Source organism: Falco naumanni, chromosome 3, assembly GCF_017639655.2.
Source record: "Falco naumanni isolate bFalNau1 chromosome 3, bFalNau1.pat, whole genome shotgun sequence".
NCBI classification, from domain to species: Eukaryota; Metazoa; Chordata; class Aves; order Falconiformes; family Falconidae; genus Falco; species Falco naumanni.
Genome location: NC_054056.1, coordinates 91,372,527 through 91,397,089, shown reverse-complemented (window position 1 = coordinate 91,397,089; position 24,563 = coordinate 91,372,527). Strand labels below are relative to the sequence as shown.

The 24,563-nt window shown below is 41.0% G+C and overlaps 2 protein-coding genes across 7 annotated transcripts in view; both read right to left on the bottom strand.

The window, feature by feature from the left end:
- The window catches only part of PLEKHF2 (pleckstrin homology and FYVE domain containing 2), a 32,999-nt gene extending 17,200 nt beyond the window's left edge, over positions 1-15,799 (bottom strand). The window contains exon 1 of one of the 2 annotated variants that reach the window (XM_040588541.1): positions 15,572-15,799. The gene's annotated coding sequence lies outside the window, so the exon portion shown is untranslated. Of the gene's footprint in view, positions 1-6,074; positions 6,242-15,571 lie in introns of those variants that run through there. The other variant, XM_040588540.1, reaches the window with a different exon arrangement.
- Positions 15,800-16,849: 1,050 nt separating this feature from the next.
- The window catches only part of NDUFAF6 (NADH:ubiquinone oxidoreductase complex assembly factor 6), an 18,922-nt gene continuing 11,208 nt past the window's right edge, over positions 16,850-24,563 (bottom strand). For 3 of the 5 annotated variants that reach the window (XM_040588535.1, XM_040588537.1, XM_040588538.1), the window contains 4 exons: positions 23,104-23,237; positions 21,268-21,369; positions 17,514-17,570; positions 16,850-16,999 (listed from right to left, as the gene is read on the bottom strand). In XM_040588535.1, the coding sequence (XP_040444469.1) occupies positions 16,871-16,999; positions 17,514-17,570; positions 21,268-21,369; positions 23,104-23,237 (422 nt within the window). In that variant the 3' untranslated portion in view covers positions 16,850-16,870. The remainder of the gene's footprint in view (positions 17,000-17,513; positions 17,571-21,267; positions 21,370-23,103; positions 23,238-24,563) is intronic. The other 2 variants (XM_040588536.1, XM_040588539.1) reach the window with 1 other exon arrangement.

Genomic DNA, 24,563 nt, shown 5'->3' with positions numbered 1-24,563 from the left:
CAAGTAGAGAACATTTATAGGATTTCCAATGTGTATTTCTTATACGCAGGTATACACTAAAAATTGCACCTCCTAGATTTCAAAGCACCTGCATGTTTTAGCACTTGAGAGCTACCAGAACATCTACATGTTCAAGTAAGCTTCCCCAAGTTAACAGGATTTTATTTTCCCTTTCTTCATGAATGCACATCTACGACACACCTGGCTTTGCTCATTGGCTTATGCCCTTTTGCTATGCACAGGTACTTAAAACAGCCATGCTTTAAAAAACAAGTTTTCTGTAATAGGTTTTCTTTAGTTTACTTTTATTAACATTATGAGAGAAGTTACCAAATTTTACTAGCAGCCCTAAGGAGGACTAGACTATACGTAATTGATTATAGTACGACCAAGCTACAGAGAGAGTTACCAAGCAGCCAAAGCTAGGCAAAGAGCAATTAACTTCCTACCAATAACTGCAACACAAAAGGACCTCTGCTTTTAGCTAGCCATGTTTTAAAATGGAGCAAAGTTTTCCCATGCAGTCTCACAGTTTACAAGCACAGTAGCATAACCACATCATCACTATCTCATTTGATTATATCAATATTATTTTCACATGCATGTGTCCTTTAAACTCAGCTATCCTGTTATAGGAAAAGAAGCTGCATAATAAAGAGGCTTTTTTTTTTTTTTTACCAGCTCAGTAATTCCAAGCATTTCCACAAAACTACACAATACACAAGCCAAGTAACAACACTCAATCTCCTTCTCTAACCAGGTGCAATCACTTCAACTTCGCTGCTGCTCTTAACTCAAGGTAAGAAATCTCCTATTTAGGGATCAACCCTAATACTATATTATGCTGTAGAAATACTTTCAGGAGGCTAGGCAGCTGGCCACTACCTAACAGGGTCAGACAAAGCACTGCTACAGTGTATTTTCAGTATTGCAGTACAAACTCCAGCATGTTCAGACATATTTATTCCTTAAAATTCTTAACTCAAAAAGAAAGTGCCAAATAATTTCTAACACTTATTCACCAGCAAGAACAGACTAAGGGCAAGCATGGCTGGCTGCAAGGAACCTTTTTCCTACCATTTAAACTAAACCTCCTAAAGAAGTCACTCAAATTGGTACCAAAAAGTGGCTCAAGCCCCAGTAGCCATGCGCACAGCAGGGCTATCATCAGGCTGAAAACCACCAGCCCAGCAGAAACCAGGGGTTCACAGGCAGCCAAAACACAGCTTGGGGCTTGGAAACAAACCACATGTTGTGATTTTCGGGAAGCCTGACAATACTGAAGCGCTACAGTCGTGGACCTGTCACTGCGGTCCCCCAGCAACACTTAAAATTTATTTATCCAGCAATATTTAAAATATATAAGGTGATAAGCCATGCATTGAATTGCTCTTTCTTGACCGAAGGACATAAGCCCTTTTTTATACCACATGCTGCTACCTGGTGATGTATGGGTGAGCAGTGAAGGTCTAGAAAACAAACATCTGACAGCTATCAACAAAAGCCAAAAGGAAAGCTTTAACAATGACACCATAAATAAAATTTGTCAGTCACGTAACCAGCTTTGCAGTCATAACCTGTGTGTTAAAAGGGCAGTTCACTTGTCTCCATGCTGCTAACTTACATCAGAAAGGAGGGGGAGGAGGGAGGATCACTGTCAACACAGAGCTTTCAGAACAGAAGTACGCTGAAAATCTCAGTCTCAGTAGTTTTACATTTACCAGCTAAGTCAGAAGAAGTTTAAAGAAGGGGGTGGGGGTGAATGTCACTTCCTGAAAGAACCCCATAATCACAATGGTTTGCTTTAGGTGGCCTTCCTGGGAAATGTACTCACTGGCCTTTTTCCCTTTTACTGCTTGTCAAATGTGTTTGATGCATTTTAAAGTTATGCAGAAAGCACTTGGAGTACAGACATTAGAGCACTCAGCACAACCCAGTCCTCTGAGTGCAATAAACACCGTCCAGAATACCGCAGGGGCTTGTGGCCCACATGATTCTCATCCAGCAGGCCATTTTCCTTTGCTTTTAGGCCCTCACTGCTGCAGCAAAGATGACGATCTAGAGGAAACTGTGGAAGCTGCATAGAGGTTTGCACTGAAGTTAACCTGCACAGCTCACTGTTTCGAGAAAGATGCTATCGGACAACCTGAAGAGTAGCATGTACAGTACACTCTTTAATATTAATTTGCATTAACAAATTACGCATACACTTTAGAAATGCAAATATCAAAGAACATGCTGTAACTTTTCCTTTTGTAGAAGGCATACCAAGTACTTAAAAGCAAAACTGTTACCTCTAGATGGTATGTTTGAAGTACAAGAGGTATCTAGGGAAAGCCAAAGCTGCTGACAGAAAGATCAGATACATCACTATCTAGCAGCTTACCCGTATCTGTTTGAACCAGTACAACTTCTCAAGAGATTGCATCTCAACACAGCAACAAACTGCTTGTTTGTGATGCTATTACATTTAGGAGCTGGGATGTGTGTAGAGAACATATTCCTGTATTTGAAATCCTTAACTTTCAACTATTTGTTCTTATTTTAAACTTATACAAAATGCCAAAATCCTGCTACATTACATACACTTACGTGTATTATGCTTAATGCTGTTGTATTGTAAAACATAATGATGCAAAGAGAAAACAAAGTCACTCCCAAATAATTTTTAAAATACTGAAATTATTTACAACCACCAGCAGGCTTAAAAAAAAAAAAAAACCAAAAAAAACCCACACAACCCCAAAACAAAACACAAACCACATTATGTCCAAGCCAGCAGCACTCTTACCTATTTATGCAACTTTTAAAAAACAAAGTAAACATTTCAGCGCATTTTTTACTATGTAGTATGAAAGCAACAGGCTGACAAACATGAAGCACCCTTGTGTTCAGTAACACTTCTGCACAATAATACTTATTTTCATGTAAGGAGAATCTTTGTCCTACAACTCTCAGTCAAGCCTCTTCTCATGCAAGTGGACTCATCTATTTCAACAGGACGACTGATGTGGCTCAAATTTACAGGACGCTACTTGCTAACACAGTCATCATCACATCTTACAGCTCATGACTGCTAAAATAATCCTCAGTATAGTAAACATGTTCTACCACACCTATCTAAAGAGTAGCTTTCCATCCCCCTCAACTGTAAAAACAAGTCCTTCACTAAATATGAAAACAAAACTTATCCTACAACAGCGAACTCTGCCATTTACTTCATAGGGATAATGTTTAAATATGTGATTCTATTTCAAAAGCCTGGTTTTGCACTTTATGTATTCTCTTTTGGAACAATTCCAAGATTATCATCCTTTCATCAAATAACTGAATTAATCCTCGACAGTAGTAAAAAAATAATATATATATATACACACACAAGCACCATCTATAATTCTAACAAAATTACATGAATTAAATGGAAAAGTAAGCTTGAATATCAACAGAGTTCGGAATGAGTCACAAATGAACTTTTAGAACTTGAAGCAGTACAGAATAACGTTTAATTTCTTAATACAAAAATCAAGTAGTTAGCCTTCCCAATCAACATCTAAGAAACATATCCATTGTTAATGCTGGGGTTTCCTTATTTGACCTCACCCACTAATAAATGGCCTTTAAGAACAAAAACTTGCATGCCACTTGTTTGCTTGACCACCCCTTCCAACTTTTTATCCAACAAACGTATTTTCACAAAATTGCATCTGCAAGTATTAAAAGCTTCCAAGCTGCCCCCATCTACGTGCCATACTTTGACCATAAGCTTTCACTCTAACACATCTAGCCCACTTCGGTGTGCACCAAAAATGCTGCAAGTGTAACAAAACCAGTGTTTGTACCCTGCTTCTATTGCCCTCACTTGGCTCTTGGAGAGGTAAAGGAGTTGTACCAAGCTCTGTCATATCATGCCTCACCTGAAACTTGCAGTTCCACCTCTCATTACTGCTCTGAAACCTTCCTGCATCCACTAATAGCAACAGTGAAACCTAAGTCACCATGCCATTTGAATATTAAGACCACTTTGCCAATGATATATTTTTGTAAACTAAATGCCATCAGGATGTTAGGGGCAGATCTTCTGCTAGTCCAGGGATGTATGTAATACTAGAGTTAAGTCTTATCCCATTATTTAAGGGAAACGGGACACAGCTCTTGCTAAAGAATTACTTCATCACTGCATCTAATGAAAACTTGCTTCTAGGTGAAAAGACACTGCTCTGTCTCTCTCCAGAGGGTATGACACAAGAAACTTATCCAGCTTCTCCAACTCCAAATTTCTACTCACTGGTTTTCATTTAGCGTTTGAGGGACTTTCTCTATGTGGGTTTCTATACACAGCAAAACTCATAGACACTTCCAAAAGCACATGGCCAATTTGCATTCAGAAGCAAGATTTTGGGATTCAAGCTCACAACACTCCACTATCACTGCTGTTTTCAACATTAAGCAGCACAGCACTAAAACACCTGGGAAATTGTTAAACGCAGCTGATACACATGAGACATTTAACTACCCAGGGATTCTTATTTCCCACTTGATTAGTCAACAGTATTTAGATTATATAGGTTAAAAGCAAGAACACTGCCTTCTGGACTAAATAACCAATTCCTTTCTGCATGTCGATGACTGCACACAAAGCACATCATCTGCAGGCCCTCAGCACCAATTACGCTGCCATCATTAAACACACCCCTTCTTTCAGATAGCCATCCCTAAAATAACACAACAGTCTTAGAACTCGAAAGCCAAGTATTTAAGTTCTCTTTATTTCAGGAAAGAGGAATCAGCAACCTCAGTTCTGAAACAGATTCCAGTGTTGTGGGTTTGATTTTAGACTCGCTTTGCCTACTATATTAACCTTGTTCGAAGTTAAGCTGTCAGGCACCTTGCAGCCTCAGATGCAGTGTCTGCCAAACCAGCATCAACCCCCACGGTACCCACTCGGCACACTGGACAGCCCAAGTTAGGATCCAACGAAGCTTCTGGAACCACTCTTATCAATTCAACCACATGACAGGCAAAGGAGTCCTCGATCTCTGGTTAAGGACATATAACAGGTCATTTTGGTTACCAACAACTATTGCACTCGTGTTTCACATCCAGGCTGGAGCTACAGCCGTTTCTCTTAGAGGGGACAAAGACGACACTGAGATGTGCTGCTCTGCAGACTCGCGCGTCGCTTTTTTGCTGCGATGAGCAGTTTTGCCATTTATAAATATCGGTGTCTATGCACACAGCATTTCAGATCAGGCAAGAGGAAAAACACGTGTCCGCCTTTCCCTCAACCGCTTTCAGACAACAGCTAAAGCGCCTTATATATCTGAAGCGGACCAGTCACGTTCCTCTCCACAAAATAGGCGAGTCTCACAGAAGAAAATAGCACCGTAAGCTCGCAGCCGCACCGCTCGCGGTTCCGCTGCCTTTTATTATTTTTTATGTTTTCTAACCACAGCATCAGGACTTTCCAGGCGACTGGCTTGCGAGGAGTTCGGCGGGCGAGCGAGGGGTCTCCCCGCGGCGGGCGGCGGGCGGGCGGGCGGCGGGTGCCGGCCGCGGGAGGAAGCGCCCTCCGCCCCGTCCCGTCCCGTCCCGCCGCCGCCCGGGCCTCGGCGCCAGTCACGAGTTGGGGAGCTCCAGGCGCTTATGTAACACCGCGGGGCCGCTGTCATTGTTGTCCCACCCCACCCCGAAGGCGAACTCGTTTCCAAGGCCCCGCAACTCCCTCGGCGCCCGGGGACGAGCCAGCGCCCGCCGCCGCCACCGTCCCTTTCCTCCCCGGCTCCCTCCCGCCCCACCGCCTCCCTCCCGGCGGGAAGCGGCCGTGGCCCCGCGGGCGGCCGGGAGCGCCCCAGCCCCGCGGCGGGACAGCCCCGCTCAGCGGCCGCCGGCGCCGCCTCCCACCGGGCGAAGCTCCTTCCCCGCCAGGCAGCCCCCGGCTCCCAACATGGCCGCGGAAAAGCGGCCGGAGCCCCGGCGGGGAAGGGCTCCGCCAGGAAAGTTTCCCTCTTCCTCCCCGACCGGCCCCGGCGGCCGAATCCCGCCACCTGGGACGCGGCCGGCACCGCGCTGCTCACCCGGCGCGCTCCGCTCCGGCTGCCGCCCCCAGCGCCCGCCTGCCGCCAGCCCCGCTCCCCGCGCTGCCGCGGTCATACACCCCGCCGCCGGGGGACGGGCTCCGGGACACCACCCGCGCGGGGCGGGACCGCCGCCATCTTGGGAGGAGCCGGGCGGCGGGAAGCGCTGAGGCGGCGGGAAGCGCTGAGGCGGCCTGGCCCGAAGGGCCGCCCTGCGTGGGGAGAGACGGGGAGGGCCCGGCCCTTCGCGACCCACGAGTGGCACCTCGTGGAAGAGGGACCCTCAGGACACGAGAGCATTACCTTACTGAGTTTTTTTAAAGAACCCGTATTTCCATTCTTTGGGCACCGTCCCAGGCCCATCCATGGCTCCAGACATTTTCTCCCAGAAGTAAATAAGGATGGTCATGTTTTTCATTACCTCTCCCTCCACAAGCCTTTTATAGCACATGGAAGGAAGTTATTAACATGTTTTAGTTTGAAGAGTTACTGGCCAGGTTGGAGAAACTATGATCAGGTCGTCTGGTATAACTCCCACCAGAAACGCTGCCTGGGTCGGGTCAGGGATGCGAGGAGCCCCTTCCCTCCTCCCCATGGCCATTTTCAGTGTCTCCAGACAGAGCAGCAGATCCGCAGTTAACTGGTGCTTCTAAGATTTCCAGGCGTCGATGGGCACCACCAGAGTGGGAGGGTGTTTGGGGGAGCCATGGAGCGGGACAGAAGAGGACACAGCTCCGCTGCTCCCATGGTAGCACCAGGCACTGCTGTGGTGCCACTCCAGTGGCCAAGTCTGTGCTCTGGAAAATGGCCCGAGGGGCTTTTTTTTTTTCAAGAAAGTTTCACTTACATGCAATATAGCAGGGTTTTGTTTTCCAAATTTCACATTATTGAGCAATAGCACGGTTGGCTTTTTAGAGGGGAAAAAAATAGAGTAGTTAGGTGGTGGGGCTTTCCAGTGGTAACAGTGAACCCACTGGAGTTTCTGACTTTCATCTGAAATTTTTATCCCAGCTCAGACAGGGACACGGGTAGGTAAGAGCTGCATCATGGAGCTGGGTCCCTCCTGCAGTGGGAGAGGGAGACAGGGAAGGGAGCAGGAGGACATGGAGGGCTGAGCATGCTTGTCCTCCCACTCCAAAGCTTGGCCTGGCTGTCTGCTTCCCCATTCAAACCCACCCAGCGTTCAGCCCGAGCTGGGTCTGTTGAAGGACAGAAATGTGACAGACGTGGCTTCTGGATGTGGAACACATCGAAAAGCTTCTGTGTGGGGGTGTGACAAGTGACACGGACAGCTGTAAAAGACCACTAACATAGATTCAGACATGTTCCCAGCTCCGTGAGTGGATTTCCTACGGAACCAAAGCAAGCAGAGCTGCTGAACCCACATCTCTCCTGCAAGGACAGATCTGACCTCTTCCAGTGGACCCTGATGAAGAGCCAATGAATGGTGCTAAGCAGGAAGCGCCTGGTGAAGGAGAGCAAATCTCCCACCAAGACAAGAAACCCATGGCAAGCCGCTTGGATTCCAAGCAGAAAGCAAGCAATAGTTAGAAAACCAAGCATGCATGAAGAACATTTTTTATTCTTTTTTTTTTCTTTCTTTCTCTAAACAGTATTGTGGTAGCTTTGTAAGCCCTGATGTAGACCCATGTATGTTGCCTGTCACCCACAACTTTATTTTTTTAGAGCATTTCTGCAAAATATACGAGTTTTCTTTTTCCACTCATAACTTCCTCACTCTTTTCTGGTATCTGTTCATTTTTTTGTAGACAGAAATAGGTGAAAAAAATAATTTAAAAAAAAACAATAAAAGCTTCATAATGGTTAAAAGAGGCCACTCTTCTTGAAACTCAACAGCAGCCGTAGGTGGGGTTTGACGTCCACTTAACTATGTGCCCTGTCCCCAACAGTGACCACTAGCGGAGGCTTAAGAAAAACAAGTAAAAATAGCACAATTACGTATTTATCTCATTAACTGAGCTTCTAATACGTCTTCTTTTGGGGGGTGAAGGAGGAATGTGGGTTTCACGTGATAGAGGTTGCAATTAATATGATCCTTAATAGACACCAGCCAATAACGAATCCCTAAATTAATCTCATTCTTTTTTTCGTAACAGGTGTTGATTTATTTATTCTTTTGAAATTCATTAGTCAGTGATGGAATGATTCATAATTTCAAAATAAATTGGAATATATATTATCTATAAATATATATGTTACAAAAATTTTGCCATCATCTATTTCTGTTCATTTAATAGGATCCAGCAAACCTAAGAGTATATTTTGTATTTGGAAAATTGTTACACCTGCTTGCTAACCTTTGAGCAGTTAGCTTTTGGCAAACCCACCACAGCCCACTAACCAGCTGACCAGAGCCAAAGATGAACCGTGGAAACTTGCCGTTAATAATTTCTGAACACCCTGGTTCTCTAAACAGAACTCAGGTCAACAAGTATTTTACCTTCGGTTGGGCCAACATGGGGTTAGAATTTTACTCTTGGCATAGGGAAAAAAAAATGTTGTTAGTAGCAAACAGATCACAGTTGCAATGGAAATAGCTGAGTGACAAATAGAGATTCTCACACTGTTTTTATGGAAATCTATTTAACACTCATAAAATTTATATATGATGGTTCTTACTTTCCATGTAACATTTATGAGAAGAGGCAGTCAAAAGAACATAACTCGATAATTGGCTTTAAGCATTTCCCTTTAAAAATAAAAATGTGTAAATGTATGAACTTTTTTTTTTCTGTGAAAATGCACATTTGCGTCTCTCATATTATAAACAACACGTCCAATAAAAGAGGACCATCTGTAATTTTATATAATTTAAAAATATTTTGTCAAGTTTATGTTAGTAATATGAATTTCTGGCTGTTAGATATCTTCAAAAAAAAATTGTTGCAAAGGAAGTTGCATTAAAATTACATATACTGTTGCATAATGAAGAGCTTGCACTGATGTATTATTATGAGAGCCGGTATCTGTGCATTTACAATAGAAACTAAACTTGGGAACTCAGATTCCAGACTGCAGATTGATTCCCAGCCTCTCTGGGATAAAATTGCTTAAGTGTGTTCTGTAAATTTAGCCCCAAGCTGTGAACTTGAATTCAGATGGTTATCTGTAGGTTTTTTCTCAGTTTTTGATTGAGCTGTGTCCACGTACAACCATACCAGAGTTTAACATTTTAACCTCCCTTAACAGCTAAATTGCAAATTGCTAGGCTATTTTTGAAGTGAGATCAAGATAACCTACAATACAGTGCTTTTTCTTTCTGCCCCTTGGGTGTAGATACCATACAGACAAGACTCAGCAATAACCATTTAACACAGCGCTCAACATTTTATCAGAATTTATTTTATGTAATAATTTAACAATATTTTAACAGAAAGACTCAAACCAAGCTCATTTTCTGATGGATCGCTTCTCTGACACTGACAGAAAGGGATTGCTGGTTTTGACACCGTAAGCATTTTTGCTTACCATCTGTATATCCAAAATCCCTTTGGAACTATCTGAGGGCAGTTTCTGATCAGCCAAGGGAAAACTAACAAAATCCACTGTTTGTGCTCTGAGTTTTCATATGATAAGAATTCATCGTAACCAAGAGGTTGCACTCATTGTATACCTAAGATATGAAAGAATTTGGCAAAGAAGTAGCTACAAGAAGCACGGCCTTTCCCTAGAAATTATGTTTATAATAGAAAATCATATAAACATAAAACAACCTTTTATTTAATGGTGTTCATTCCATTTTTGTTGCAGAAACTCAGTTCTCTTCCAAATAGCGTTCTTTTTCCTCAGTTTCCACAGCCCAACTGCTAGCCATCGGCTTGAAAAGAAAGGGCACAGAAGCTGAACCAGAAATAACTCTTCATTTCCTGGGAATGGATGTGTCTCATTCTGTCCCTGCAAATATTCGTGTGGTTTTAAACTTTTGCTTTCATTAAATAATCCACAATGCTGAATTCTAAACTTGCATAGCTGAAAGCAAAAGATGATTCTCTACTCCTTATTAGAAATTAATCTGATAAGATAGATTATTTTTTTAAGGCAAAAACTACAATAGGTGCTAAGTTTTGTACCTTTTTGGCTTTCCAAGTGCCCTAAAGGCATAAAATTTTTGCAGTTCAAAGCACATTACCTTACTAAAAGTTTAGACTGTAAGATTTGTGAAGTATAACAAATCATATTAGTCTGGCTTTGTGGAGGGTTCTACAAAACACAGGAGTACAGTCCCATGTGTTCATTTCTGAATAGACCGTTCACCAAAATTTGGAATTCCATCCTTAAACTCTCCTGGCCAGAGCTCTGGTTTAAGAGGGTGAACTCCTGTGCTCAGCTTGGGCAGTAACAAGCAATAGCTCAATTAAGAAAGTGCAGATGGACAAATTTTCAGGGTGCTTTTACATCTCCTGGCATTAGAAGATGACAAACAGATGTTAAGCTATACTTGAATCTCTCAGGATTTTTAAGCAATAGCATCTGACTGTGCACTGGCAGGGAAGGAGTTTCAGACCTCCATCCCACTAGGAACAGTTTGCAACGAAGCTACCCAATGGACTGAGGCCTAAATCCACATCTTAAAGGCACATAAATGCCTACTTCCCACCCTCAGAAGCAGACACCAGAGCTTGCTGCTCTCCTCTTGCAGGTGACAAATGGAACAGCCAGGCCCGTCCCAGTCCATCTCACCTCTTACAAACACATTGTGAATCTTCTGCTGCATCATGGAACAACTCCTGTGGGAAAAGCTGTCACACAAATCAGCCTGTTGACATCCCCGATAGCTTCAGGTTAGCTGTCTCCTGGTGGATACGGCACCTTTCTGCATGATGAGGCCTTGGAAGTGCTACAAGGAAGCTGAGTTGGAGTCTCCGTTCCTGGGTTCCTGGGATGCCCATGAAGGACAGCAGCCACGGCTGTGTTTTGTGGAAACCCAGCTGTACTGTTCTGTTCTTGGCTTGCTGAGGGGCTCAAGAGGACTCAGTAGAAGGACACTGTATATCCAGAGCCTGTACGATGTGGTGATGAGAGAAACACCAGACTGCCCATACTGGGACAGCTTTGAGCCTGCCCACAGACACTGCTGCAAGCACCTTGAAAGATAGGGGTCTGTAAAGATTAGTGGCAGCTGTTGGCCAGCAGTTATCTGCACTGTGATTTTAGGGTGAATTTCTCCTCTGCCTCACATTAGTTGCTCATGTCCTTCACTCACACTACACAAAAAGCAGTATAGGCAGGCAGGCAGATTTCATGCAACTTCTGTAGCTACAGTTCAGACCTCATTTCCAACCATCGCGTCTGTTATGAAGCCCCTTATACATGCCCACTGTTGGCCCAGCCCTCCTATGGAGGGAGTTTGGTTCTAGGGGGAATTTTGTTGAAGGAATGTGGTCTTTCTGACACTGAAGAAGCCCAAGTGTTATACCTTAAAGTGGTTTTCTTTCCCTTTCATTTAATTTTATGCTTATTTAAGCATGGCAATCTAAATAGGCATGGATGTCTGAGACCACAGTGTTTTGCTCTGCCCCGGGTAACTAAAGATGTGAAATTACAAAATCTAAGCTTTCACATGTCAGCCTTAACTGATTATTTTCAGTAATAGGTCAAGGAACAGCATCTAAATACACTGGCGAAACGACACACATGCTCTGAATTGTTATGCTTTTGTGATTTTGGTTTTTTTTTAAAAAAAAACTATAGACTGAGACAAGTCTAAACAATCTCCCCATCCTAGCCCCAACATTTTGGCTTTGATTCTCCAGAGCACTGTGATTCTGATGTAGAAAACCGTACAAGATAATCAGCATACAAAATTTCTCATCCCTACCACAGCCCCTCTCTCATTGGCACAAACTAAAGACCAAGCAGTAGCAGGCAGCAAACGTGATGGCAGTCACTGTAGCCCTGAGAGTCATCTGTGGATGCATTGCCCTCCTTGCTCCACTGGCACCCCAATACGATTTAAAACATCCTTTATCTCGCTTCAGAATTATCCTGGGGAAAAACTGAAAGCAAAAATCATTTTGAGTCCTTTCTGCCATCTTCCTAACCTATACTAAATTAAAAATTCCAAATCTCTGACAATAATAAAAAAAACCCCTGTTATTTAATGCGTAATATAATCCATTTATGCACAACATTTCATCCATAAAATGGGTAATTGGATGGCTACAGTTGATTCTGCTAATAGATGGACTGGTACTTTAATTACTTCCCAGGGTCCCTTTCAGCCCTATTTTTATGATGCTGTACTGAATATCTGAGTGGAATCATCAAGATGTTTGCGTAACAGATCTGTATGCCCAATTGACCCGATTCGTTCCCGCTAAGGTACTGCCCGCAGGGAAAAGCAAACAGAAGACACGCATTTGTGGCTATTTGGAAAAAGGAGATCTTTCAACCTATTAAGTTGTCAGTGAATATGATGGTTAAGCAGGCATGCCGATTTATTAGGTGCTTAAAGAGAAAAAATATGTTTAGGCTGATGAACTACAACTAAGGTAATTTAATAAAAGGACAAATTAGATCTAAGCTAACAAAAATGCCCTGCATTGTCACACACTGTCTACCTGCAGCTTGAAATAAGCTGTGGATTTTGTGCATTATGTACAACAACAAAAAAGGATTTCTGGTTTTAGGTAAATCCCAGCCTTCTGGATAGTGACTGACAGTTACACCTTTACGTATTTATTTATTTATTATTCCTCTGCAGTCTTTAGATAAATAAAACAGAAAGTTTGAATGGCCTGAGTGAGAAGGGAGTGCACTCAGCCTGAAACACACAGATCAAAATAATCCTGTTCCAGACAGCAGTTCTTGGATAGCTGCTCCTAGACCTTATAGCAGGTTATACAGGCGTAGCTACCACTTACAAGTTGTCTTCTACTGCTGACTCGACAAAAAACCCTTAACCACTTACTATTGCACAATTAAAGGTTTCAGAATTCCCCCTCTAGTATGAAGAAAGAAACCCAGCATTCTTCTTTAAAGACTCCCAGCTTTTTTATCCATGAAACAGAAACTTTCTGACTTTGTGCAGATACAGAGGGGCCTATCCTAGAACAGGGAATCTAAAATATCCAGATTGAGCCATATAACTTGCCCCTGTTGGAGCAGAGTGCTGAACACCATTTGCTTCAGCTGAGAACACACACTGGTGAATTATTATCTGCAGCCTGCCTATAAAGGCAAATACCAATCAATGTATAGCCTGAAGCATTTTAAAGGACTGCTTGTATATATATTTTGTTCTGATTTACGTATCTGTGGCTGTTATCTGTCACAATTTTTTACTGGACCAGCTTCAATGGATTCGAAGTGGTTGAGGGTCAGCCACACTTCAAAAAAAAAAAAATCCTGTAGACTTAGAGCAAAATTCATGAAAGTTGGAAAAAAGGTGAAGATGTTTTGACAATTGAAAGACAAACAGTTTTGACAATGCACAACTGCCACTGGCAAACACAATGGAAAACAGGTTCTGAGAACATTCAGCATAACTCTGTATCCCCTTCTAAATCCTTTTTTAACTAAACCTTTGTAGTTCTTACCCTGGCATCAGAGCAGTAAGAAAAAAAAATCCTCACTATTCTGGCAGCCTGCTCATAATCATCTAAAAGGTTCCTCTTGTATCTTCCTTTGAAAAACATGACAAAACTGCACAGCCCTCCCCTTCTGCAGTATAGCGGTTCCTATGTTTATGGCTGGAAAGCATTTTCTGTTATTGTTGAATGGTTTGACGCCGGAGAGTGCCCAAATAAGATGCCAATATTCAGATGCTACGCTATGAGAGAAACAGAGATGACCTGTAGGATTAATTTCTCAAAAGCAATGATTGAGATTTTTGCATTTTTCCTTGAATTTTCTTTTACTAAGACTCTTGTATAGCTAAGTGGGAAACCAATTAAACTGCAAGATCACCAGGCATGTGAAGTCTGATGTGTTTCAGTTCATTCAGGACTTTTGATCCCATAGCTGTTACTTACCATGGACAAAATACTACCATCTGTTACAGGACTAATACAATTCTTATGTTTTGCTAATTTAAACCTCCAAGTCTAAGTGGAAAGAGACTCTGGAACAGACTCCAGTGAACTGCTGCGCTGAAGAAAAAAAATGGAGATACAATTCTGTGCTTAACCAAAAGCAAGCAAGACAATGATCAAAGATGAGAAAACACATAAGGTCACTGAGGAGGATACCTGCAAGGCTGCTGCTTTACACGAACCAGGGTAATTAGACATAGAAATATTTTTCAAATATGTAATTAGCAGCTAGCAACAGATTTGCTAGTTGCTTTTCTGATACCAATAAGCAGTAAGTTAGCACCAATATAAGAAAATATTTTGTCACATCAGGAAAAAAAAATAATCCACCAAACCAATCTCCGAAAAGGAGAAATAGGACAAATTTTTGTTGAATGTAGAATTATAAATTATCAGAACTGATGAATGGAATTTCTTATATGGCACCAATTGCTATTGAGAAATAAAAGGAGATAATACTAGCAAAAGCAGACAAATTAACTTGTTTGACAAGTATTGAATGCCTGCACTCACAACATTGTCCCTAAGGACAGAATCAGGCATGGCCATCCAAGAGAGCTGTTCCCCTGAAGGATACAAAGGAGACATAAATTACTTATTCAAGCAGCCTCCTGTCACTTGCAATTCAAAGTACTGCTTTACTTTCTGAGCGTACCCAAAACTCTCTTGTGACTGAAGTCATAACTTGAATTTATTTATTCCATATCCTGTTTACTAATTCCCTGAGAAGTCCCTCTCACCATACTAACCATTCACCGCATCACATGGCTTCTTTTCTACACTAGAACAAATCAGCCCTTCCATTGATGCCTTTGTAAGCACATTGTCAAATTTTTTCCACTTCAACACCGAAGCAAAGCGCTGGTGTTGTGGCCTGGAAGCAAGATATCACTGTAGCAACTCGATGTACTGGTGATACTGCGTGGTTTCCCTTCTCTTCCTCCTTACTGTACTGCGCCCCTGCCAAAAGTTAACTTTAGAGGAGAGCGACTGCTTCTGAGGGGACAGACAGGGCTGCCTCTATTGTCCTGACTCAGCACGCTCGGAACAAGACAAGGACCAACTGCAGAAAGAGACATTTGTAATGCTTTCTCCAGAACACAAAATAAACAGGGCGAATACGCAGCTGGCCTGGTAGCAGCAACAGAGCCTAAGCCTTTGCTCTTCGTTTGGCAGGAAGAGCTGCGATGCCTGCATGGGAAGGAAATATTTCCTTTTCACCAGACCTCTTTGCCACATTCAAACCCACCAATGGTAAGATACAGCAGCTGACTTGAAAAGTGGACAGAGCCTGCTAAGATTTTACTTTTAGAAAACAGCCAGTATACTCTTGATGCAGTATACACAGATTTTTCTAGGTTCGTTATCAACCTTGATTATTACACCTCTAGTAATACAGAAACAGAGATCTTGAGCTGAACAATTCAAAGAGAAATGTCTTACCTGTGAATAGGAAACTGCAGAATTAACCATGATCTGTACGACTTCAAACACGTAAAATAAAATCAATAAATGAAGGATTGAATGTTGGGTTCCTAAGATTTCTACCATGCTGATAGTTTCTGTGATTAAAAAACCCACCAATCCTGTTCTCAGAAATACATTACGTATCATTGTACACTAAAATACAGGATGCTGTTATACAACCAAGCATCTGGGGAGATTAACCCCGATTAAAAAAAAAACATAAAAATCTCTGGGAAAAGCTGCTATTTAAAAGAACAAGGTCAGAATAAACTACCGGATTTGTGCAACTGAATCAAGCTGCATGTTAGGAATTATTATTTCACCAAATAACAAATCAGACAAAAATATTTACCTTGATCCTAAGAGATGCTGAGTACAAAGCTCCTGGTAATTTCCCACCAAAAAAACAGAGCACTATATCTTTACAGAGAGGGCGGACTAAAATGACCCGGAACATTCAGGAATATGTTTCTTCATAGTACTGTAGAAAAGAAGTTCAGCTTTGTAATGACAGCTGTGGGCAACAATAGAGAGCCAAGAGGCCAGGAGGAAGATACAGCCCAGCTAAGCGTAGAGCTGAGCTGGAGATGAAAACTGTGTAAGGTTCTCTTCCTACACTGTAAAGCTATCCTCCTACTACCTATAGTAACATCAATGCTCAATCTCAGGATGCAATTAGTTTCTGTACTACAGCTCTATTGCACCATTCTGAAACTCTACATAAACATTAACTACATAATTAAAAAAGCTAAAGCTGTTCCTGACAGTTTTCTTGCATTCAAATACACGTGCTCATTCTTCCAACTATGAAGCATCATTACTACTTGCGAGAAGTCTGCTCCTTGCACTGAACAGAACTGCTTAGCTGATTTAGAAGGCATCTACTGTAACTGCTTTTGGGCACAAAGCAAGCAGTCTTTTTTTTTTCTTTTTCTTTTTTTTCAGTGAAGTGTCAGAACTGTCAAAAGTATCCATTAGCACAGAATTTGTCCAAGAAGAATTCTGTCATACTGCTGTTACTACAGGAAAGACAAGAAAAGTAATCTCAGACAAGGACATATGACTTGGCAGACATGTGAAGCAGAGGTATCAGCCTAATATTTCAAGAACAAACAACTACTGCCAGCAAGCTGACAGCTACAGTTCATGCGCATCTGCTGTTTCCCATGAGCTCCACTTTGCAAAAGTGTGAAGTTCGACACTTAACAATTCTATCAAGATAAGACATTAAAGAAAAAACTCAGCACACTGAACCCATATTAAAAAAACCAAACTTTAATATGTTTTTTTCCAAGATCTAATATATAAATGCAATGGTAATAATGTACTCCTCTTTTGTAAGCTCGGATGAAATATATTGAAGTCCACTTTTCGCATATTACATAAATAATCATCTAAAGCAACCTAGAAAATAAGAAAAAAAGTTTAATCCATATGGTGCACACAAATAACTGGGTATTAAGTTTAAAAAGCAACTGATGAAATTGATTGAGGAACTGCCAAAAGGCTTCACAATTAGCCTGTTTTATTAAGTGGTAGTGTAACTGTCACATTCAAAGGATATAAAAAAGGCAGGTTTTGTGAAGAGAAGCATTATCTCTTACTAGACCAAACAGCAAATTACAAAAATAATTTGTGACGAGATTTTGGGCCCTTGCATCAGAACAATGGTCTGTGAATATACAGACATCTTGAGCAAAACAATGTAGTTAAAGAAGGATTAGAAGTGTTGATCAAAAATATGAGGTTCCAGAGTCAGGCACACATTATGATTTTCACAAGTTTTAAGTATTACATCCTCCCAAAATAGACACTTGAAGCATTAGTTAACCATGCTTCATCTGATACTCTAGTCTTCACAAGCATATTAGCACAGAAGTGAGTCCACCACTTAAAGAGTGCATGATATTACACCCACCGTACAGAAAAAAGCAGGATATGCCTTCACAGGAACTTTCTTACTGAAAGATCTAGCCTGGAAGTAAATGGGGTGAGGTGGGAGGGGAAAAAAAAAACACCAATAAAAACCAAACATACTTATTAGGAGAATTTAACATTTCAGATTAAATATCAAGTACTATATATAATGGTTAGAGGCAAGAGACTGCATTACAAGCTTCGTCCCTTTTTATTCTGACATCCTGAAACTGTAATTTTTCATTACGTGCATGCCAGCACCATCCCTCACTGTATACAAAAGTAATTGCACAGAAAGTATATAATAATGGGAGAGTCCTACTAAAATTCTTGCACGGTTTGACAGCCTTACGGTTTAGATATAATAAGCCAATGTAAATTAGCATCCCTTGTTCCAACAAAGTTCCAAGTTACATCTGATTTAATAAATATGGTCTAGCCCTTTCCCCCCGCCCCCCACCAAATAACTCTCTGCATCCCAAGAGACAGAAATGATGGAAGACCAGAAATGCCTTTTTCTGAGTACATATTTTTGGTCCAGTGTTGCCATCAGTCCCAGAAGTCCAGTTATGCTCCATTTACATTTATGGGACTTTGAAAGGATCGCAGTGCCTGAGGTCCTCAGTATCTACATAAAAACAGTCTTAAAACATGGCTGAATCAAATCTACAGTTTAAACCCATGTACAACTCGGGTATATCTAACAGAGCTGAATCAAATCTTGCTGTAATGCTTATTTATAAATACAGAATCCCTCCCTGTTTTCCTTTTCTTGCAGTTTAAAACAAACAAACCATTAATACTGACGAGAATACACATTTCTGTTAATTTTCCATGGGTCTTTCCAGACAATTGAGAAAATTAGGCTGTTTAAAAGGGAAAAATACTGAATCTTTTCAGAAGGCAAATTATTTTAAAACTTTGAGATATAATAAAGTGTGTGTGTGTGTGTATACATCTCTCTCTAAAAAACACAAAATGCTCTTCCCTGATCTAATGTTCTGCCTTATTAGTTGTGGGATGAGAAAAGAATAAAATCTTGCTTGACCTGCTTAACCCAGAATGGGTTGCTTGTCATTCGAAAACCATGCTATCTTCCTTGGTAAACTGAGTCCATAATGATCTAGCATAATTGAGATAAATGCAAAAAGCTAAAAGGAGACTCTTAAATAAGAGGAACAGGGGAAGGGGTGTTTAATAGGGGTACACACATGTAAATGCATTGGCAGGCTTTCAAAGGGATCACGGTGGGACTGACAGAGAACTTTTATTATATGCTTTTATTCTAAGAAAATACACAATTCGTAAAGAAAACTGCAATCTTCATTACCTTATTTTGCCCTCTGCTGGTCATCAGTCGCAGTATCAGGAAGAGCTGACCACACTACAGAAACTTTTTTCCCCAAGATCAAGTGCCACATCGCTACAATACGCTTCATATAGCATCGCTGAGACTTAATTTAGCACTTCAGAATTATGTTTCTTCTGACTGTGAAATGAGGCTGGTAACTGTTACCCTCATCCTCCAAAATATGTGGTTTATGTAACAAACGCTGAGATTGTTGAAACCACTCTGCAGGTTTAAACTTTACCCGACCCTGTAATTCCAACTAAGACAGAGGGTGAAGTGGCTGGAAAGACCCTCAGGCAAAACAAGATGGTGATTTTATACCAGAGAACAGATGCATTTAAAGGCACCAGCCCATTACATTCACTTAAATGTCTTGAAACACCCGCAAATGTTGCCAGCAAAAGACTGGTTTATCCGTTAGGGGAGAAAGTATCTTCATCCTTGCATTAACAAAGACCATCTGATTATCAATGAGGCTAATACCCTGTTATTACTGCCAGCTATTGCCAGTTCAAGTGGTCTGAACACTTTAGAGATACTGCACTGTCAATTATTCTTCGCTGATGATGATGGAGGCTAGAAGCAGGTATTCAGAGAGGATTTTTTAATTTTAATTAAGAAGATAAAACCCACAATTTAGGAAAAAGAAAAAAAAAAGGAGGGACACACCCCAACATCAACATTCAATTGAATAAAATGTTAATGCTACCCTAATCTGTTTTCCCTGTGTTTCTACTTTCTATATAGTCTCCAACTACACGATCACCTTGCGTATTTCCCATAGGACCCTCCCAGTGCATAACATGGGCTCTGCTCTAGGAGTGGAGTGGGAAGAAAGCAGGGGTAAGGATCTGCCTGTTCTCTTCAGAAGCTGGTTGGCATGTTGGGAGCCAGGGGACCATTGCACTAAGAATTACCAAATTATCTGAAAGGCTCTGCAGAAGTGAATTCTCTCCTTTTCTGTCCCAATATTCCCATGCAATACCAAGAACTAAATTCTAAACATCTGGATAATAAATACATGTTGTTTGTTTTCCATGCCTCCCCCATCCCTGATGTGATGCATTTCAGGCCAGACACTTGGCATTTTTGTAAGCCACAATTGCAATGAAAGTCAGTGGGTTTTATACACTGTGCATTATAGGTTGAGGGGTGGGGAATAAAAAAAGAAAAATCAATATTTCAGCTTGAACAAAGACAGTGGGCAGTTCTGATGTTGCATTTTGTCTTCTCTGCTTCTAAATGGAATAAAGTTTTCTTGGGCATGTGACAACAAAAACGGAGACATCAGGTGAAGAAACAACATGAACAGGAATGCATTAAATGCCAATTATAAAGAGTCTGTATTAAAAATAAAGCCCAAGGCTACATATTATTAAAAAACCACTCAAAATATTAACCAACTAACCACTGACTGAACAAGCTAGGGATGCCTCATTTTACCTTCAGAAAAATGAAGGGCTCTCCTATCGCTACTGCATAAAGTACTGTGATCACAGGTAACACTGTAATTGAGGATGGTATTAATGGTGTAAATGCAGAGATAAATCTGGCACTTCAAAGTGGTATCTTTTCAGACTACCTTGACTGGAAGTATTGGGTGCAATGTTCAAAGTATATGTTTACATGTACTTGTAGACTTAAGACACACTCTACAGTGCTTCTTGCAAGTTTTGTTTTCCAGATAAAGGCAGACACAGCATTACTGATGAAACATTCTTTTGCTTTTGTATTATGTACCAACAAACAATTCAGAGTGTAGCTAAAATAGGAGCATAGAAGAAAAACAAGAGGACTCTGAGGTTCTCTAGGATTCATCATCCGCTGTTCCAAGCAAATAAAGTCTTTCCCTAATTCATTTGGTTGTGAGCCAGAAAAGAAATATAACAGTAAGTACCTTTCCCAACATAGCTTTAAGCATGTACGGTCATGTTAAGGAATGAATCCCCCCTCCCACACACACTAACCAGCAGTTAAAGGCAACATGCTCTGCTTTCCTGGCAGCCATTCCCCTGACTGTGAAATACCATATGCAGAAGTGCTTTCTATGGTGCTGATCCCATGCTGGCATATAGCTGCACTTATAAAAATCTGCTTGAAGTTTCTCTGCCAGTAGTAAGGCATTTAGGCAGTATTTATATATATGCACTTGGGCCCGGCTGTGAGTAAACTACATACAGGTAAATATAATATTCCTACAGAAGTAGTTGTAATATTTAAAGGGTTTGTGTAGCTGGGTTGTTGTTTTGGTTTTTTTTTATTTAAACACTGGAAGTAATTAACGGTAAAATGCCTGAAAATAAGTATGCAGCTGTAAGTCTTCTAACAACACTTACGCACAATGCTTTGTGAAGATTAGCATCAATTACATTTATTTAAATAAATAAAAGGGAAGGAATCTCACGTGTTCTAGATGAATATGGGCTTGGCTGGCAATGTCATAAATTACATCTCTCACATTTTTCTCTTGCTTGCCTCTTATGAAATCCTCTTGTGAAACTCCATGCTAGACAGGAAAGAAAATTAAAAAAAAAAAAAACAAACTCAATAAATATCAAGTTACCCTTTTAGCTTCTCAGAAACCTGTCCCAGCCACCAAACTAATGACATAAGACTGAAACAGCCTAAATGTTTTCCCACTGCCCCCTCCCTATTAAATCCGCCCCCCCCCCCTTCTTTTTTTGTGTTGATCACTTGGAAAAAAATTCAAGAGAACAAAGAGGACAGTTGGTACAGACTCTCTGCATGAATTCTTTCCCTAAAGAGTTTGTGGTCAGTCAGATAACCAAGTCAGATTTTAAAGGTTTGGGAATTTAGATCAGTTTAGATGCCCCATTTTTAAAACCATAACCCAAGAACCAATATTTTTTTCAGTTTTCTTAAAAAAACCCAAACCAAAAATCCCAGCAAAACTAAAAAAACACAAACAAAACAAAAAAACTCAAACAACTCCACTCCCAAAATCCAAAACAAACTGAAAAAGCAAAACCACCCCCACTGCCCCAAAACCCAACCCCAAACTTAATTCTTTGACTATAGTGACCAATGTAAGACAGAATATGGTATATTCAGAATTGCACCAGTCGCCCGTTCTTCTCAACAACACTCAAACGTGTGGAAGCTGTATAAAGGTAGGCAGGTAGGCTTCACAGGAGGCAGAGACTCCAGCAGCACTCTGTGATACTTGCCAGCAGCTGAAATGCCTGCAAGATGCTCAGTTTGCACAGAAGGGATGCAAGCTGTTTTTACAGTTTCACTGTAAAACACCTTCAGTGGCAAGGAATGACTGTGAATTTTCATGCTGTGTTTGAAAAGCTAAAATCTTGGAAGGCCTCCTATACCATCCAGTCCCAGAAGGGCTGAAAGCAGGGTGCAGCTCCTTTCTGCATTCTTATAGCCTTGACCTATATTAGGTCTATGGGGTTTTTGCAACTAACTACTAAACTTCAACTCAAAACTTCCAATTGTATTACAACAATATTCAAAAAATACTAACACGACTGCCTTAAGTATTGCCACAATTACATAGATTTTGGGCAAGTATAAAACGAACAGCATTAATATTTAAAAACAAAGACTAGAGATGAAGGAATAACAGCTGAGATGCCTACAGTTCTAGCCAGAGATCTTTAACCAAAAAATTTGAGCTTTAATCCTGTTTTACCCAAATTGCAATGTCTGCTAAATTCCAATGCAAATTACATGTACAATTAAATTGGAGGACTATACTATCTCCTACAGCAATGTATAGAATGTATGCTTATAGCTATCAAACATGTAACAAAAAAACCCAACCAAACCAACCCCAAAAAACCCAAAATCACCAGCACATTTATGAAATGTAGTAATGGGAAACGCGAGAACTTTGTTCAGAAGTAAAATCTCTCACAGCATTTCCTTTACGGGGAGAGGAAAAGAAAAAAGAAAGAAAACAAACCCAAAAACCAGAACCCAGGCACTATTCCATATGTGTAATCCTACACATTAACGGAAAAATTCCTGAAAGCTAAAATACTACTACATTTAATAAAATTTTTAAAAAAATCAGAAACCCTAGAGTTTCACGAAGGTCACTCCTCTCACCTCCCAGAAGACACAATACCATGACTGGCATATCACTAGGCCACAGAACAAAGAGTTAAAATAAAGAAAAAAAGGTTCTGTTTCTAGCCTAGTAAATTCTGAGAGACACAGTTAGAAACACTGTACTGTTCAATTCCAGACAACTTGCTTCTCTTACCAACATACAAATGTCCATGGGAAGAAAGACCTTTTGTCTTCTACTGTGATACGGAGTTGCTCTTAAACAGGTAACTATGCCTTGTGCTTTCCCAATGTGACTGGCTGCATGGTCAGCATGGATATCCCTCACACCTAAAATTGCAGAAATAATAAGTTTAGAAATACACTGTCAAGCCTTTTGAGGGGGTACAGTCTTCCCTGATGTGTACCACAGTCATATTTAAGGAAAGCTAAGTGCGTCGGTCCATGATAGAACTGTCTATGGCCATAAACTGCCTTGAGGTCTCATCTCAGAGGTGCAAAGCAGCAGGCAAGGTCATCGATTTCCACACTGAAGAGCAAAATACCTCTCAGCTTGTTGCAGTTTTGGCAAAGTGAACACTTAGCAGAGCAGTACCTATTCAGATACATCAGTACCTATTCAGATACATCAGTACACAAACTCATTTTCATTGCCATGTCCTCTCCCAGGATAACAGTATTCCAAGAACTGTTTTTTCCTGCTAGAAGTCATACAACCGTGAGATTCCTGACAAGCACTAATGCTTACAGCATGGTTTCATAATTAGCTGCAGCTGATTCAGCTGTGTACTGAGGCCAAAGAGAATGGTCCTATGCTTCCCCCCAGAACCTGTACTTCTGCCACCTCCCTTGTGCTGTCACAGGCCATGCGGTAGTACCATAGTGAACTGAATCAGATCACCAAAGCAATGGAAAACTAACTTTAGTTACTGCATGGTCACATAACTGTGGGAAGGGAAAGAAGAGGGAGGTGAGTGGGGCAGAGCAGCACCACTGCTCTTCATGGCAAGAACATACAGAGCTGGCTTAGACTGATCATAAAGCCGTAATATTTTCGTAGGACTGATCTAGGATAGAATGAAAACTTAAAGGAAAACTGACATTAAAATTCACAACAGCTCTAACAGAAGCAGCATTCTGTGAAGACCGATGAGCCTACCGACACCTGAGAAAGGACACTGGGCGTACCAGTTTTGCTGCCCAAGCCTGCCTGAGCCTTGCACAGGTCTCAGAAGCCTTTGCAAAACAGCGGCTATCGGTAGACTACATGGACTTATTTTGGCAATGGCAGCAGAAAGCAGAGCGTGGCTTGGAAGAATCAATGGATATAACATCGATACTGACTGGGCAGCTCAAGCTTTACATATAACTAGGAATTAAAAAAAAAAACAAAAAACCAAAACAAAACCACGACAAAAAAAAACCCAACACCTCAAAGTCTAAGAGTTAGCAATGACTCATGCTCAACCTTGGAATATATCCCAAAAGTGAGGTTCTGAAAGGGTTTAACAAAACTATTGAGTAGTACCAGACTCCTCACTACTTTGGCAATGAACCAGAGAGCACATTGTTAGTATTTTTAAATGACAGAAGCTGGGAGGAAGTACCAGGACTTTGCACAACAAGATTACCAGTCAAAGTGAGCTTGACAAAAGA